The sequence below is a fragment of the Sinocyclocheilus rhinocerous genome, unplaced genomic scaffold (genome assembly GCF_001515625.1).
Source record: "Sinocyclocheilus rhinocerous isolate Xijiao unplaced genomic scaffold, SAMN03320098_v1.1 scaffold1600, whole genome shotgun sequence".
In the NCBI taxonomy this organism is placed as follows: Eukaryota; Metazoa; Chordata; class Actinopteri; order Cypriniformes; family Cyprinidae; genus Sinocyclocheilus; species Sinocyclocheilus rhinocerous.
The window spans coordinates 611,354-627,682 of record NW_015665129.1 but is presented as its reverse complement, the minus strand read 5'-3'; the positions used below and the strand labels follow the sequence as shown (position 1 = coordinate 627,682).

Here is a 16,329-nt window from a genome sequence, read left to right as displayed (position 1 = left end):
TTCTTTGCCAACTTAAAGAATCCTTTCCGCTCAAACCGCACTTCTTTCGCTCCACAGTCCACACTGACTGCCATTGGAAAAATCCATCCTTTTTAGATTTAGCCCCCATCCCACTTGGTTTTTGTTGTTTCTTTTCATCTCATTTGAATGTGACCTAATTGCCCTTTAAACTGATTTTCTGAAGTCTGTTTATGCATTGCAAACAATTCTCTCTCTTTTTCTTTGAGTGTGGTTTTACTGGAAATGGAAATGTTAAACCACCACTTGCTGTCTTGCTGAGTTCAGCTTGTGGCTGCTTTGGAGTGACAGTAAATTCTCGATATTGTGCAAAGTTTACAAAGTGTATCGGTTAATGCTCAGCAAAAAAAAAACATCTGCTGTCTCCTGTTTTTGTGCACACCACTTTATTTTATCTTCACATGTGTTCCTGTGAACTTTGGCCTCAATTATATTACTGTTCTTTTATCTAATGATTTTGCTGACAGACACTAATTTGTTTTTATTATTTACAACAAATGTAGAATATGCTGTTTAGACTGATAATTAATACTTAATTCACAGTTCAACAACAGTCATCAGTCTGAGAAGTGAATACCTAATAATTCTGTATCTCAGGGCTTTAAATGAATCATTGCAGTGAGGCCTGTGTGCTATGAAAAGATTTGCAGAAGTTCTCTCTAGCCAGACGGAAGAGTCATCATGGGATTTATCAACACCAGCACGTTGACTCACTGATCCCATGGATCACAGACTTTACATTTTTTTATGTTGTTTTTTTCTTTTCATCCTAGTTTCTTAGGCTCTAAATAATAATGCTTTACATTTGATTTGTATTACTCAGCTCTTTGTGCGGTGACTATTTACTTAGTGGTGACCTTCTTCAGTTTTGTGGGACAGGTGAACTTCATCTCCACTGAATGATATTATAAATAATATCATGATATCATGATTTTGTGTGTTACTCTGTGTATTGTTTGTTTGGTGGGTGTGTATTTTATTGGTTTGGATACTGATCTGAATGCATTATTTTATACACTAGATGTCAAAAGTATGGAATGTTTAATATTCTTAATAATTCTTATGCTCACCAAGGCTGCATTTATTTGATCAAAAATAAAAAAATATAATATTGTGAAATATTTTTACAATTTAAAATAACTTTTTTTATTTTGATAGATTTTAAAATGTAATTTTTACCTATGATGTCAAAGCTGAATTTTCATTCAGTGTCCCATGATGATCCTTTAGGAAAAATTCTAATATGCTGATTTGGCATGCAATTATTTTCAATTATTATTATTATATAAAAATATTCATTATTGCAGATCAGTGCAAGAGAGAGTGTGTGTAAGCAGCACAACATTACATATGGTGACAAAGGACCCGCTGCAGCGTATATCCAGTGTAGGTAGGGATGGAAGTGGAAGTAGGCTGATTTGTCAGGATGACGGCTCTCTCGAGGAAGGATTGTAGTTGACAGGTGATGGGATAGAGTCAGTGTCAATCCATTTCATTCTGAAACTGCAAGGGACTTTGATAGATGGTGACTGTTCCAGTTTCCTAAGCGTGGAGAAGCTGAGAAATCGTGGACTCAGGATACTTCATGCTCAACCTGAGGGAGTAGATGTTATCATGTTGTTCCATATTTAGCATTGGTAATTGTTGACTTAAGCTTTCTATGAAGTGCCAGTGTTGGTATCTGACCGGTATGGTGGCTCATATCCTACTCCCTCTGTTTAAAAAAAAAAAACCCACTTACCTCCTATAATGTCATCACATACTGTATGTAGCCACAGGAAATGATTCAACCTCTTATGCAAACACCTATTCCGCATATGCTGCGCTAGTAGCAAAGCATAAAGCAAGTGCCTTTGATGATAAAAGCCTAAATATGCTACTTTTTGCTTATTACCGGCAGAGTAGCTTTGTCTAACATTGTTTTTTTCCTGCAGCTGGAAAAGCATGTCAACACAGCAGCAGCAGATGATGTGTCTAAAATGATTCAGTCGATTCACAGAGGCCATGTTCACACAGTAACACAGTGTTAATACTGTATTGCTGTATTCAGTTACGTTCACACTGTTTGGTTATTTGCATAAGTGCTCAAATGCTGCATTCTCTACTTGGGTACTAAAAATGCTGTTTAATTAAGATTTTGACTCTTATAGTGTCAGTTGTGATAAGACCTTTTTGTCTTATGGACGTCGTCATCGCTTGCCAATCACAAACCTCATTGTTTTTGTGCCAACAAAAATAAAACACTGTTTAAATGATTAATTAAATAATTTGACATTTTAAATGTATACATTTCCCACTTTAATGTAACTTAAATTTAGTTAATTATGTTTTTTTGTTTTTTTCAAATGACTAGCTTGACTAGTGTAACTACTTAAAATTATGATTTTATTTTATATTTTTATATTTTATATTTATATTTTGTAGCCTGGCGAACTACAGTTTTAAAGTTGCGATGCAATGGAAGTAATGACAGATTTTTTTTCTATCATATTGTGACTAACATCTGAGTATAATCAATTATCAAAAAAGGGGAAAAAAGTAGGTTCTATGCATGGGTTGTTGATTGGAGTTTGAATTGTGGTTAAAAATAGGGGCAGATAAATGTGAGCTTGCTTTAAATTTGGTTTAAGTGAACTAAATTGTTGGAGAAGTCCTGGGCCAGGAGTAATATTCAGAGGGGAAAAAATCACAATTTTTCTGGTGTACCAGTTCACTCCAGTGGGAGTACAATGACACTTCAGACCATTTCTCAAGAAATTAAGTAATAGAAATCCTGTGTCGTATATTACAGTATGTGATTTGGTCTGCTGGATGTATTCCCATTCAATTAGCTGAATGATATAAGCATATTTTTATAGAATACATAGCTGGGGTGCAGCCCTCCATTTTACTAGTGGTCATTGGTGATAAACACGATACGGAATTACTCTCAATGATTTATGAACAGTTTATTCGGTTGTTCAGCCATTTCGTAACACAAATACCATGGTGCCAAACATATCATTAAATATTATTAGAGCATTGTTTTCCTAAAAGGCAGCCTGCTGGAGCGGGACAAAGCCAAGTGTGAGGGCTCAGTGTCTGTGTAGGCTTTGGCTGGAGGACCAGGGCAGGGCAGGGCAGGGCAGACTATGTAGCTGTGGTTGTTTTATTGCTAGCAATCTCTGCCTGCGACATTTAAAACATAATTATTTTCATGCTTCACCCTGAGAGTTTAAGAAGAGGCGGACTTGTCGTGGACGCTCCTTGCCTCATCCAACATCGACTCTACAGGTGAACAGTAGCGTACTGTTTTCCCACAGGATCTTTTCAGACCACACTGTGTTATTGCGTAGTCACATTCACACTGACGTCACACACACATCCTCATCGTCATAATGCAATAACTTGTGTCTGTCTGCTGTGCTTCCCCATTGTAACATATGGCGTGAGAATTGCTTTCTCAAATAAAGGGTAAATTTACTGTTGCCAAACAAGGCATGTTGATATATTTTGTTCCCAGGCTGGGGTTGTGTGCTAGGCGTTCAGCTTGTGGCTGCTTTGGAGTGACAGTAAATTCTCGATATTGTGCAAAGTTTACAAAGTGTATCGGTTAATGCTCAGCAAAAAAAAAACATCTGCTGTCTCCTGTTTTTGTGCACACCACTTTATTTTATCTTCACATGTGTTCCTGTGAACTTTGGCCTCAATTATATTACTGTTCTTTTATCTAATGATTTTGCTGACAGACACTAATTTGTTTTTATTATTTACAACAAATGTAGAATATGCTGTTTAGACTGATAATTAATACTTAATTCACAGTTCAACAACAGTCATCAGTCTGAGAAGTGAATACCTAATAATTCTGTATCTCAGGGCTTTAAATGAATCATTGCAGTGAGGCCTGTGTGCTATGAAAAGATTTGCAGAAGTTCTCTCTAGCCAGACGGAAGAGTCATCATGGGATTTATCAACACCAGCACGTTGACTCACTGATCCCATGGATCACAGACTTTACATTTTTTTATGTTGTTTTTTTCTTTTCATCCTAGTTTCTTAGGCTCTAAATAATAATGCTTTACATTTGATTTGTATTACTCAGCTCTTTGTGCGGTGACTATTTACTTAGTGGTGACCTTCTTCAGTTTTGTGGGACAGGTGAACTTCATCTCCACTGAATGATATTATAAATAATATCATGATATCATGATTTTGTGTGTTACTCTGTGTATTGTTTGTTTGGTGGGTGTGTATTTTATTGGTTTGGATACTGATCTGAATGCATTATTTTATACACTAGATGTCAAAAGTATGGAATGTTTAATATTCTTAATAATTCTTATGCTCACCAAGGCTGCATTTATTTGATCAAAAATAAAAAAATATAATATTGTGAAATATTTTTACAATTTAAAATAACTTTTTTTATTTTGATAGATTTTAAAATGTAATTTTTACCTATGATGTCAAAGCTGAATTTTCATTCAGTGTCCCATGATGATCCTTTAGGAAAAATTCTAATATGCTGATTTGGCATGCAATTATTTTCAATTATTATTATTATATAAAAATATTCATTATTGCAGATCAGTGCAAGAGAGAGTGTGTGTAAGCAGCACAACATTACATATGGTGACAAAGGACCCGCTGCAGCGTATATCCAGTGTAGGTAGGGATGGAAGTGGAAGTAGGCTGATTTGTCAGGATGACGGCTGTCTCGAGGAAGGATTGTAGTTGACAGGTGATGGGATAGAGTCAGTGTCAATCCATTTCATTCTGAAACTGCAAGGGACTTTGATAGATGGTGACTGTTCCAGTTTCCTAAGCGTGGAGAAGCTGAGAAATCGTGGACTCAGGATACTTCATGCTCAACCTGAGGGAGTAGATGTTATCATGTTGTTCCATATTTAGCATTGGTAATTGTTGACTTAAGCTTTCTATGAAGTGCCAGTGTTGGTATCTGACCGGTATGGTGGCTCATATCCTACCCCCTCTGTTTAAAAAAAAAAAACCCACTTACCTCCTATAATGTCATCACATACTGTATGTAGCCACAGGAAATGATTCAACCTCTTATGCAAACACCTATTCCGCATATGCTGCGCTAGTAGCAAAGCATAAAGCAAGTGCCTTTGATGATAAAAGCCTAAATATGCTACTTTTTGCTTATTACCGGCAGAGTAGCTTTGTCTAACATTGTTTTTTTCCTGCAGCTGGAAAAGCATGTCAACACAGCAGCAGCAGATGATGTGTCTAAAATGATTCAGTCGATTCACAGAGGCCATGTTCACACAGTAACACAGTGTTAATACTGTATTGCTGTATTCAGTTACGTTCACACTGTTTGGTTATTTGCATAAGTGCTCAAATGCTGCATTCTCTACTTGGGTACTAAAAATGCTGTTTAATTAAGATTTTGACTCTTATAGTGTCAGTTGTGATAAGACCTTTTTGTCTTATGGACGTCGTCATCGCTTGCCAATCACAAACCTCATTGTTTTTGTGCCAACAAAAATAAAACACTGTTTAAATGATTAATTAAATAATTTGACATTTTAAATGTATACATTTCCCACTTTAATGTAACTTAAATTTAGTTAATTATGTTTTTTTGTTTTTTTCAAATGACTAGCTTGACTAGTGTAACTACTTAAAATTATGATTTTATTTTATATTTTTATATTTTATATTTATATTTTGTAGCCTGGCGAACTACAGTTTTAAAGTTGCGATGCAATGGAAGTAATGACAGATTTTTTTTCTATCATATTGTGACTAACATCTGAGTATAATCAATTATCAAAAAAGGGGAAAAAAGTAGGTTCTATGCATGGGTTGTTGATTGGAGTTTGAATTGTGGTTAAAAATAGGGGCAGATAAATGTGAGCTTGCTTTAAATTTGGTTTAAGTGAACTAAATTGTTGGAGAAGTCCTGGGCCAGGAGTAATATTCAGAGGGGAAAAAATCACAATTTTTCTGGTGTACCAGTTCACTCCAGTGGGAGTACAATGACACTTCAGACCATTTCTCAAGAAATTAAGTAATAGAAATCCTGTGTCGTATATTACAGTACGTGATTTGGTCTGCTGGATGTATTCCCATTCAATTAGCTGAATGATATAAGCATATTTTTATAGAATACATAGCTGGGGTGCAGCCCTCCATTTTACTAGTGGTCATTGGTGATAAACACGATACGGAATTACTCTCAATGATTTATGAACAGTTTATTCGGTTGTTCAGCCATTTCGTAACACAAATACCATGGTGCCAAACATATCATTAAATATTATTAGAGCATTGTTTTCCTAAAAGGCAGCCTGCTGGAGCGGGACAAAGCCAAGTGTGAGGGCTCAGTGTCTGTGTAGGCTTTGGCTGGAGGACCAGGGCAGGGCAGGGCAGGGCAGACTATGTAGCTGTGGTTGTTTTATTGCTAGCAATCTCTGCCTGCGACATTTAAAACATAATTATTTTCATGCTTCACCCTGAGAGTTTAAGAAGAGGCGGACTTGTCGTGGACGCTCCTTGCCTCATCCAACATCGACTCTACAGGTGAACAGTAGCGTACTGTTTTCCCACAGGATCTTTTCAGACCACACTGTGTTATTGCGTAGTCACATTCACACTGACGTCACACACACATCCTCATCGTCATAATGCAATAACTTGTGTCTGTCTGCTGTGCTTCCCCATTGTAACATATGGCGTGAGAATTGCTTTCTCAAATAAAGGGTAAATTTACTGTTGCCAAACAAGGCATGTTGATATATTTTGTTCCCAGGCTGGGGTTGTGTGCTAGGCGTTTTTTTTTTTTTGGGATGTAAAATAGCAAAAACACTGCGGCATTCTGTACAACCCTGGAGCCGTTTTTCATTGCTCACTTGACGCCGTACTTAAACAGATACAGATGTTTCCGCATAAGCAATCTGGATGAAATCTGGGAATGTGACAGATGGAAATAATAGCGCCTGTATGATTGTGCATAAATGATTGTAAATAGATGCCCAGTAAATTAACCCAGCTTATAAATAGTTATAGCTACAGGACTTGATTACCATAAAAATTAACAGTGTGTCAGCAAGTCAGAATATAGAAATACTGTATGAAGTGAGAAATAGTATAATAGTATAATACCAACAGTGCAAAAACCAAATGTGACCACATCAGCAAATTTTGTTATGCTTTTGTTGATTTTGGTTGCTTTCTAAATGTAGCCTGCCGGCATTTGTGTGTGTGTTTTGTTGTTGTTATGCTAATTCATATTGAAATTATTTTCTTGTATTGTGTCCAAGTTTGACATCCCTCCTTGTAGCAGGAAAGTTTGTCCTCAAAAGGGTTTTAAATGAACAACAGAGCTCTCCACATCAAATGCCAGCCGTATGTCTCAAAAACATAAACACCAATATATTTCCCTTGTTTTGTCTTTAAATTTAAAGAGTCACACCCTTGTTGTCTACTGAGAAAATTGTGCACAATTTATGCATTAAACAAGTCTTCATGTGGACTTACTCTACCTCAACATTTTTTGTAAAAAATATTGTTCTATTATTTCTATTTGGATTATATATATGTATAGATATATAGCTATTATTATGTAAATATGATGCAGGACTAAGCTACTATTTGAATTGAAATTATCTGATAAACATCTCATACAGCATATATAGATATGTGAAAATACATGAGAAGAATTTGTTTCAGGAATTGCAAATTTTGGACACATTTCCTAATAATTTCTTACTCACCATTATGGAGAGGTGGACAAAGTACTCAATTCCATTACTTGAGTGAAAGTACAGATACTGCTGGTCAAATATTACTCCATTACAAGTAAAAGTTGTAAAGACAGATTTTTACTTAAGTAAAAGTACAGAAGTACTTGCTTTTAAAAGTACTTAAGTACCAAAAGTAAATTTCCAACAATCCTTTTTTATTGTTGTACGTAATACTTGCAATACTTCTGAAGCAACTTAGAATACATTACACCTGCTAATTACTCTCAATGATTTATGAACAGTTTATTCGGTTGTTCAGCCATTTCGTAACACAAATACCATGGGCCAAACATATCATAAAATATTATTAGAGCATTGTTTTCCTAAAAAGCAGCCTGCTGGAGCAGGACAAAGCCAAGTGTGAGGGTTCAGTGTCTGTGTAGGCTTTGGCAGGAAGACCAGGGCAGGGCAGACTATGTAGCTGTGGTTGTTTTATTGCTAGCAATCTCTGCCTGCGACATTTAAGACATAATTATTTTCATGCTTCACCCTGAGAGTTTAAGAAGAGGCGGACTTGTCGCTGACGTTCCTTACATCTACTCCACGGGTGAACGACAATAGCGCAGAGGAGCTCACACTCAGGCCGGTGCTGTTTTCACACAGGATCTTTTCAGACCACACTGTGTCATTGCATAGTCACATTCACACTGACGACATACCTCATCCTTGTAATGCAATAACCTGTGTCTGTCTGCTGTGGTTTCCTCTTGAAACATATATGGTGTGAGAAATGTTTTCTCAAATAGAGGGTACATTTACTGTTGCCAAACAAGGCAGGTTGATATATTTTGTTCCCAGCAGTAGATGCTGGGCGTGTGCTAGGCCTTTTTTGGATGTAAAATAGCAAAAACACTGTGGCATTCTGTACAACCCTGGAGCCGTCTTTCATTACTCACTTGACACCGCACTTAAACAGATACAGATGTTTCCGCATAAGCAATCTGGATGAAATCTGGGAATGTGACAGATGGAAATAATAGCGCCTGTATGATTGTGCATAAATTATTGTAAATACATGTCCAGTTAATTAACCCAGCTTATAAATAGTTATAGCTACAGGATCAGGACTTGATTACCATGAATGTCAGTAAGTCAGAATATGGAAATACTATATGACATGAGAAATCATTCAGTGCAAAAACCAAATGGGACCACATCAGCAAGTTTTGCTATGCTTTGTGGATTTTGGTTGCTTTTCTAAATGTTGCTCGCCTGTTGTTGTTGTTATGCTAATTCATATTGAAATTATTTTCTTGTATTGTGTCCAAGTTTGACATCCCTCCTTGTAGCAGGAAAGTTTGTCCTCAAAAGGGGTTTAAATGAACAACAGAGCTCTCCACATCAAATGCCAGCCGTATGTCTCAAAAACATAAACACCAATATATTTCCCTTGTTTTGTCTTTAAATTTAAAGAGTCGCACCCTTGTTGTCTACTGAGAAAATTGTGCACAATTTATGCATTAAACAAGTCTTCATGTGGACTTACGCTACCTCAAAATTTTTTGTAAAAAATATTGTTCTATTATTTCTATTTGGATTATATATATGTATAGATATATAGCTATTATTATGTAAATATGATGCAGGACTAAGCTACTATTTGAATTGAAATTATCTGATAAACATCTCATACAGCATATATAGATATGTGAAAATACATGAGAAGAATTTGTTTCAGGAATTGCAAATTTTGGACACATTTCCTAATAATTTCTTACTCACCATTATGGGTAAAGTACAGATACTCAAAAAGTGTACTTAAGTACAATACTCAAGTAAATGTACTTAGTTACTGTCCGCCTCTGCCATTATGTGAGTGACACACCCCAAATTTAAACTCACACATCAATGCCCAGACACAAACTCTCACACACACACACACACACACACACACACACACAGACATACTCGCATTTGTGGTTTACGGGGACTCTCCATAGGCGTAATGGTTTTTATACTGTACAAACTATATTTTCTATCGCCCTACACCAACCCTACACACACACACACACACACTGGTTAAAAAGTGACCTCATTATATTGTAATTTTTATTATCCTTTTAACAAATCAAATCAATTTTCCAATACAACTCCACCCACAGGATACAGACATTACAGTGGACCATAAAAACTATTTCTGATAAAATGCTCTCAATATTTTCGATATTTTGCTATATTAGTCATGCTTTCTATATTAGTTCACTCTAAATTCAGGTAAACCAGAAAAATAGTAGGCCTACATATACATACAGATTACAGTCCCAAACCACTTTTTAGTTGTTTATGAAAACATTCTGGGTGTAAAACATGCAAGCGACGAAACCTCAACTGGGATCCACTTGTCCTGAAATGTTTTATGTCATGTCACAAACAACTCAAACATGTGTCCCTTGCCCTTGGCGTCCACTCAATCTGAAAATGACCAAAGAAACAATTTCAGTAAACAACATATGAATCCTCAGAAGGCGACATGGGGCTCATTTATGCACGTGAAAACACTGGCACTGATGTGAGAATGGATGGCAGATGTAAAAAAGCTTTTATATTTGAATTCTGAATGCTGCTATTTCCTGGTTTCTCATGTTGTCTAATTATGGGCAATTATGTGTTATGTGTTATTATGTTGTTGAAAGTGATTAATGCCTGATTGTGATCAAGTTTGTGTTTCAATCCTGATGAAATAATTAAAAAGGATATTGCATTTGTGTCGGAAGTGTCTCAGACACAAGAATGTCTTAATACAATCAGGTTTTATCCAGTATTTTCCCATCACTGTGTCAGAATCAATTACTAAATGTTCAGATTTGTCCCACTTAGATTGTTCTGTTTAAAAACCATATCACTTTTATCTACCTTATTCTGTATTACTAATTTAATTCATGTCCTTAAAAGAGCAAACATACAGGCAGTCACCACCCTCACTGTAGCTGCTGATTCATTATCAAGTGTACAATTGAGAGAGGAAATGAATTTTAATGTCCAAAATAGAGACATGTAAGATACTTTTAGTAATATGCCAGGCGTTGCCAAGTTTGTGTCACAGTTTATTAATGTACTACTGATGCATTTGTTGACGTGTATAACTAGAAAAGGCAATGATATCAAATATTTCGTCAGTGTTTTACATTATGTGAGGTGTGTGTAACAGAATTTCCCCAAAAACGGACACAGACACACATCAATGAAATTAGCATATGATTGCATCACTTAACAACACTCTTACATCCTCATTTGCAATTAGGCAACTTTTTCTGAACTAAACAGCTGATGGCTTCTGCATTTTTTGCAGAAACTAGGGTAATTTATGGCCCTTTATGGTTTAGGATTTCCTTTGCCTCTGGGCACAAAACTATTCAGAACCTGCATGTCAACACAGCGCACTCGAATACACTTGCACAACATTGCACAAGTTAATAGAGCTGTGTTGGCAAGACACCTGTATGTATTCGTCACTCAGCTTCATCAATGCTGCTGAAAAATATAAGGAGATTGTGCAATGAGGCTGCTCACCTGGCACTATTTCAGTTTAGGGGTTTCCCAATGTTTTCAAATACAGAATGACTTTATGCCCATTCGTTGTTCTTGACAGGAATTGATCCAAACACAACTTTCTCTGGTGCTCATTACCTGCATTTACCTTCCTCCACTGTGAACAAAAGAAAAATTAATTTATATTTTTGTACATTTACACTCATATAGCCAACTGCTAAAATGCATAATATATATTTGTTTGTTTGTTTTCCATAAATACATTTACACTCATAAAGCAATCTGCTAAAATTATATACTATTTATTTATTTATCCTTATTTTCCATAAATACATTTATACTTTTATAAATCATTGCTAAAAATATATACTATTTATTTATTTATATTTCTTGTTCTTAAGTACTTTAATGCTCATACAACCAATTGCTGAAAAAATCCAGTTGCTAAAATATGTACATATGTACTATTTATTTATTTCCTCTTTTTTTTTTACATAAATACAGTCATATTCATATAGCCAATTTCTTACAATTATTTATACGATATATTTATGTTTATTAAATGTATTATATTTATTTCAAAAGATGCTTTAAATAATACTTATGTTTATATTTAGGAGTCACAATTTATTTTAAGAAACTTGATTAAAGACAAGACAGTCTTTGTTTGTTATATTTTGTGTGTGTCCTCAAGCTTAATGTGAGGTTGTTGGAAAGCCCCTTCTTTTTTGAATGGATGAAAAAAAAATCACTTCTTCTCAGTGGGCAAGTGCTAGTAAGTGGGAGTGCTGAAATGACCTACTGGAGGTGGGTGGGTGAGTGACTAAGCCCTGGGTATCACATAAATACTGCCTTCAGGACACCAGAGAAGACAGACAGAGCAGGAGAAGAGGAAACAACAACATTGCTTGTACTTCATCGCCTTCAAAGACTGGTCTTATAGTTTCACATTTTTACTTTGATCTGTGACTTGAAACGCTAATCATGAGACTTGGAGTCTTGACGTTTCTGGTTCTGGGGACCTGTTCTTTAAGAGCCTGGTGTGTGCCGCTCAAATCCGTGTATGTGACGTTCCCTGCAGATGTGATCAAGAACATGACAGACACACAGCTGGCAGATGTGAGTATATCAAGTTTTAGTTCATCTGCTTTTAAAATAGTACAATGCAATTGATTTTCCTATTCTATATGAATTCCTCTTTTATCTAAATCTTTAACTCCAGGAGTACCTGAAGCGTTATGGCTACATAGATGTTCTCCAGAAGAGCGGACTGCAGGCAGTCGTGTCCACTTCTAAAGCACTGCAGAAGCTCCAGAAGCAGCTCGGGCTGGAGGAGACGGGCTCTCTTGACCAGCCCACGATTGATGCCATGAAGCAGCCTCGCTGTGGGGTCCCAGACATCCGCAGCTATCAGACTTTCGCAGGAGACCTGAAGTGGGATCACAAAGACGTTACATACAGGTGGGATATTATCTACATCATCTACACCTTGAATACAGCACATCTCATAGATTTGTAAGGAACACGCTGTAATCCATTGCATTGTTTTGATAAATAGGATTTTGAACTACTCACCCGACATGGAAGCCTCTTTGACCGATGATGCCTTTGCCAGAGCTTTCAAAGTCTGGAGTGACGTTACCCCTCTGACGTTCACGCGCCTCTATGACGGCACTGCTGACATCATGATCTCCTTTGGCAAAGCTGGTGCGTTGAGTTTTTGTAATAGATTAAAGTATTACGATTTAACACTGTTTGATTGAGCTGCTGTTTTTGTTTCAGATCACGGCGATCCCTACCCCTTTGACGGGAAAGATGGGCTGCTGGCTCATGCCTACCCTCCAGGTGAGGGAATGCAGGGAGTAAGTGATAATCATCTCTTTCAGACACTATAAAAAATATGAAAGTGAGACATTGGCTAACATGTCTTTTCTCTCACAGGATACAGTCTGTTTCTGGTGGCTGCTCATGAGTTTGGACATGCACTTGGTTTGGACCACTCCAACATCAAAGACGCACTGATGTATCCCATGTACAAATATGTAGAGGATTTCTCTCTGCATCGTGATGATATTGAGGGCATTCAGTATCTCTATGGTATTTATCCATCATTTATTGATTTTTAGGATTACTGTGCATTTTCTTATTCAAAATTCAAGATTTTTGATGTTGAAAGCCAATAGTCTTTTACAATTCTGGTCTTAATAGCTATATTATTGAATTATTTCATTTCAGGACCTAAAACTGGCCCTGATCCCACTCCTCCAGAACCACAGTTCACCACTTCCTCTCCGATTTTGCCAACTAAATCCACCCCGAGTGAGAAAACAACCACTGTTTCTACCACAGTACATGTCGACCCTTCACAGGATGCTTGCCAAATCAAGGAATTTGATGCCATCACTGAAATCCAGAAAGAGCTTCATTTCTTCAAAGATGGGTATGAGCTATAACTCTACATATGTAGTGTTATGAACTTACAAACACAACTTCGAAAACGAACTTCATTATGCCTTATTTTCAATTACATGTTTCTAAATTCTCTCTCAAAGGCACTACTGGAAGATCTCAAACAAAGGAGAACGCAAAGGTCCTTTCTTGATATCTGAGAAGTGGCCTGCCCTGCCAGCCGTCATTAACACAGCCTTTGAGGACCAGCTCACGACAAAGATCTACTTCTTTGCAGGTACTTTTTACCTGGTTGAGATATTTCGCCATTATTGCCGAACTTGTTGAAGTTGATATATAACAGTGCTTTTTCAACTGTATCGCATGCACACAGAAAAACAGTTCTGGGTTTATACTGGAAATGAGGTGTTTGGACCACGTAAAATCGAGAAGCTCAGCCTGCCAAGCAACTTGGACAGAGTGGATGGAGCTGTGCAGAGAGGAAAAGGCAAGGTGCTCCTGTTTAATGGGGAGAACTTCTGGAGGTATGAGAACAGTGCTTCAGGACTGCAATGTGCAATAGTAAAGCTCTTTCACTGTAGTTTTTCCACAGTATTCTTATCTCTTATTTATTGTCACAGACTTGACGTAAAGGCTCAGATGATAGACAGAGGATACCCACGATTCACTGACTCCGTTTTTGGTGGCGTGCCCATTGATTCACATGATGTGTTCCTCTACAAGGGTAATTAAAAATGAATAGTCTAAAATAGTTAATAAAGTCTGATTAACTACTCTGATTTATCTGATCAAGCAAATGACATTTGTTTCTGCTATTTTTCAGGATTCTTTTACTTCTGCCGGGAGAATTTCTACTGGAGAATGAATGCCAGAAGGCAGGTTGACCGAGTGGGTTATGTGAAGTACGACCTCCTAAAATGCTAAGATGTGCAGTCGCTGTGCACAGTGAAAACATCCAACATCCTAACCTGATGACAGAGCCCTTTTTAATAGGGAAACCATTTCTCTTCAGTGTAAAATGTAGTGAGGAAGACAGCCAGAATGTATTAAATTTAAAGTCTCTGTTATGGGGACTTTGACTTTAACTGTTATAGGAAAAGAACTGTTTTAACACTGAAATGATCTTAGGCACATGAAACGGGATGTTAGGCACATTTGTCTGTCAGCTTTAACGTGGTCTTATAATTTATTTCAGCTTACTATATAACTGCTTTGTCCATGATGAGTTTCTTAACAGCACATTAAGAGAAACTATTATCTTGTTCTATCAAACTACAATGAGGCACTGCCAGTCTAATTCTAGGAATTAACTTTGTTTGTAAATTGTATGAGTGGAGTCATTGTAGCCTAAATGCATTTGTTGTCAACAAAGCATCCATTCTCTGTGTATTGACCCCACTCACATGTTTTTCTAAGCAAAGGTTTATTTTTAGCCTTAGAGCTAATATTGAGATGTTATTTAGCCCAGATTTTGGCATATTGTGAAATCATTTGCCTGGTGTAAATGATAATATTAATATTATTAATTTAATTTTCCACATTCCACTTATTTATATTTTTATTTGTTTGTTGCATTGTTTATGATTACTCAATAAATTTGTAAACAAGACCATTCAACCCTTGTGCGACTGCTCTATCATTATATCTAGACAAAGAATCATATTTGAAAATGCAGCAAATTTGAATTTCACAAAGCTAGAACGTTATAGTTCTTTAATATTCAAAATATAATTACTGCAGAAAATGTTAAGCTGTTGCCACACTAGTGTTTGACATTTAGCAGCTAGTAGACACGCCCCTTATTGCTGATTGGCTACAAGTTTGTTTTGCTATTCGGCCCGAATCAGTTTTCTAAAGTGTTTTTGAAAAATCACATACCCTGCCTTTAATATCGAAAGAAAATCTCATACTTGTATGCAGTAGAAATTAATGTAAACATTTACACAACCACACACACACACACACAGTCACTCATAAATACAAACAGAAGAACTTATAATGATTTAAAGTGTCAGGAAGTGTACTGCTTATGAGGAATGTAATAAACATGTAATTTCAGGGGAACTTCTGATATGGAAATATCTGTTGATATTAAAATGATAGGAATACTGACACAAAGAGCAATCTGATTGTCCATTGATATTTAACCCTGAAACAACACACAGAACTACCAAATTTTGCTATAAGTTTGATTGCAACATATAATCATTGCTGTTTTTTTTATTATGAATGCAAACATCACAAAGATGACATTAAAGATATACAACTTTGTATAGAGTACACAACATTTATCAACAATATGTACAATGTCATCTGAACATACAGGACAAAAAAAAAGAAAGAAAGAAAAAGATAAAGAAAAAATACAAATTGGAAGAAAGGGGAAAAAAAACAAAAACATGATGGTAAGATATAAATGTATATTTCAATTAGAGTATACAAATTAAAGTCATTACAAATTGAGGTTGTTCTTCTCGCTTTCTTATTTACAGAGGATGAAATAGTATTAAGATACATTTTAAATTCTTTCAAAAATACAATCATTGCTGTTAAGTGTGTATCGTCTGTTTGATTACGTCATTAACTGATTTTTACTGTACATTTCTGCCATATGTACATCAACTTGACATAGTCACCACTGATAAGCTACTACTAA

General features: G+C 36.2%; 1 protein-coding gene across 1 annotated transcript; it reads left to right on the top strand.

Annotated features, from left to right (window-relative positions):
* Window positions 1-12,093: 12,093 nt before the first annotated feature.
* On the top strand, window positions 12,094-15,213 carry LOC107731127 (matrix metalloproteinase-9-like). Its single transcript, XM_016542114.1, has 10 exons — window positions 12,094-12,383; window positions 12,487-12,725; window positions 12,823-12,971; window positions 13,047-13,130; window positions 13,206-13,361; window positions 13,500-13,704; window positions 13,817-13,950; window positions 14,047-14,197; window positions 14,294-14,397; window positions 14,497-15,213. The coding sequence occupies exons 1-10, from the start codon at window positions 12,249-12,251 to the stop codon at window positions 14,595-14,597; spliced, it is 1,458 nt and encodes a 485-aa protein (XP_016397600.1). The 5' UTR covers window positions 12,094-12,248; the 3' UTR covers window positions 14,598-15,213.
* Window positions 15,214-16,329: the final 1,116 nt, after the last annotated feature.

Coding starts and splice junctions, on each gene's coding strand:
- LOC107731127 (XM_016542114.1), top strand. CDS start 12,249: ATGAGACTTGGAGTCTTGACGTTTCTGGTTCTGGGGACCTGTTCTTTA. Junction 13,362..13,499: donor GGGCATTCAGTATCTCTATG/GTATTTATCCAT, acceptor ATTTCATTTCAG/GACCTAAAACTGGCCCTGAT. Junction 13,951..14,046: donor AAAGATCTACTTCTTTGCAG/GTACTTTTTACC, acceptor GCATGCACACAG/AAAAACAGTTCTGGGTTTAT.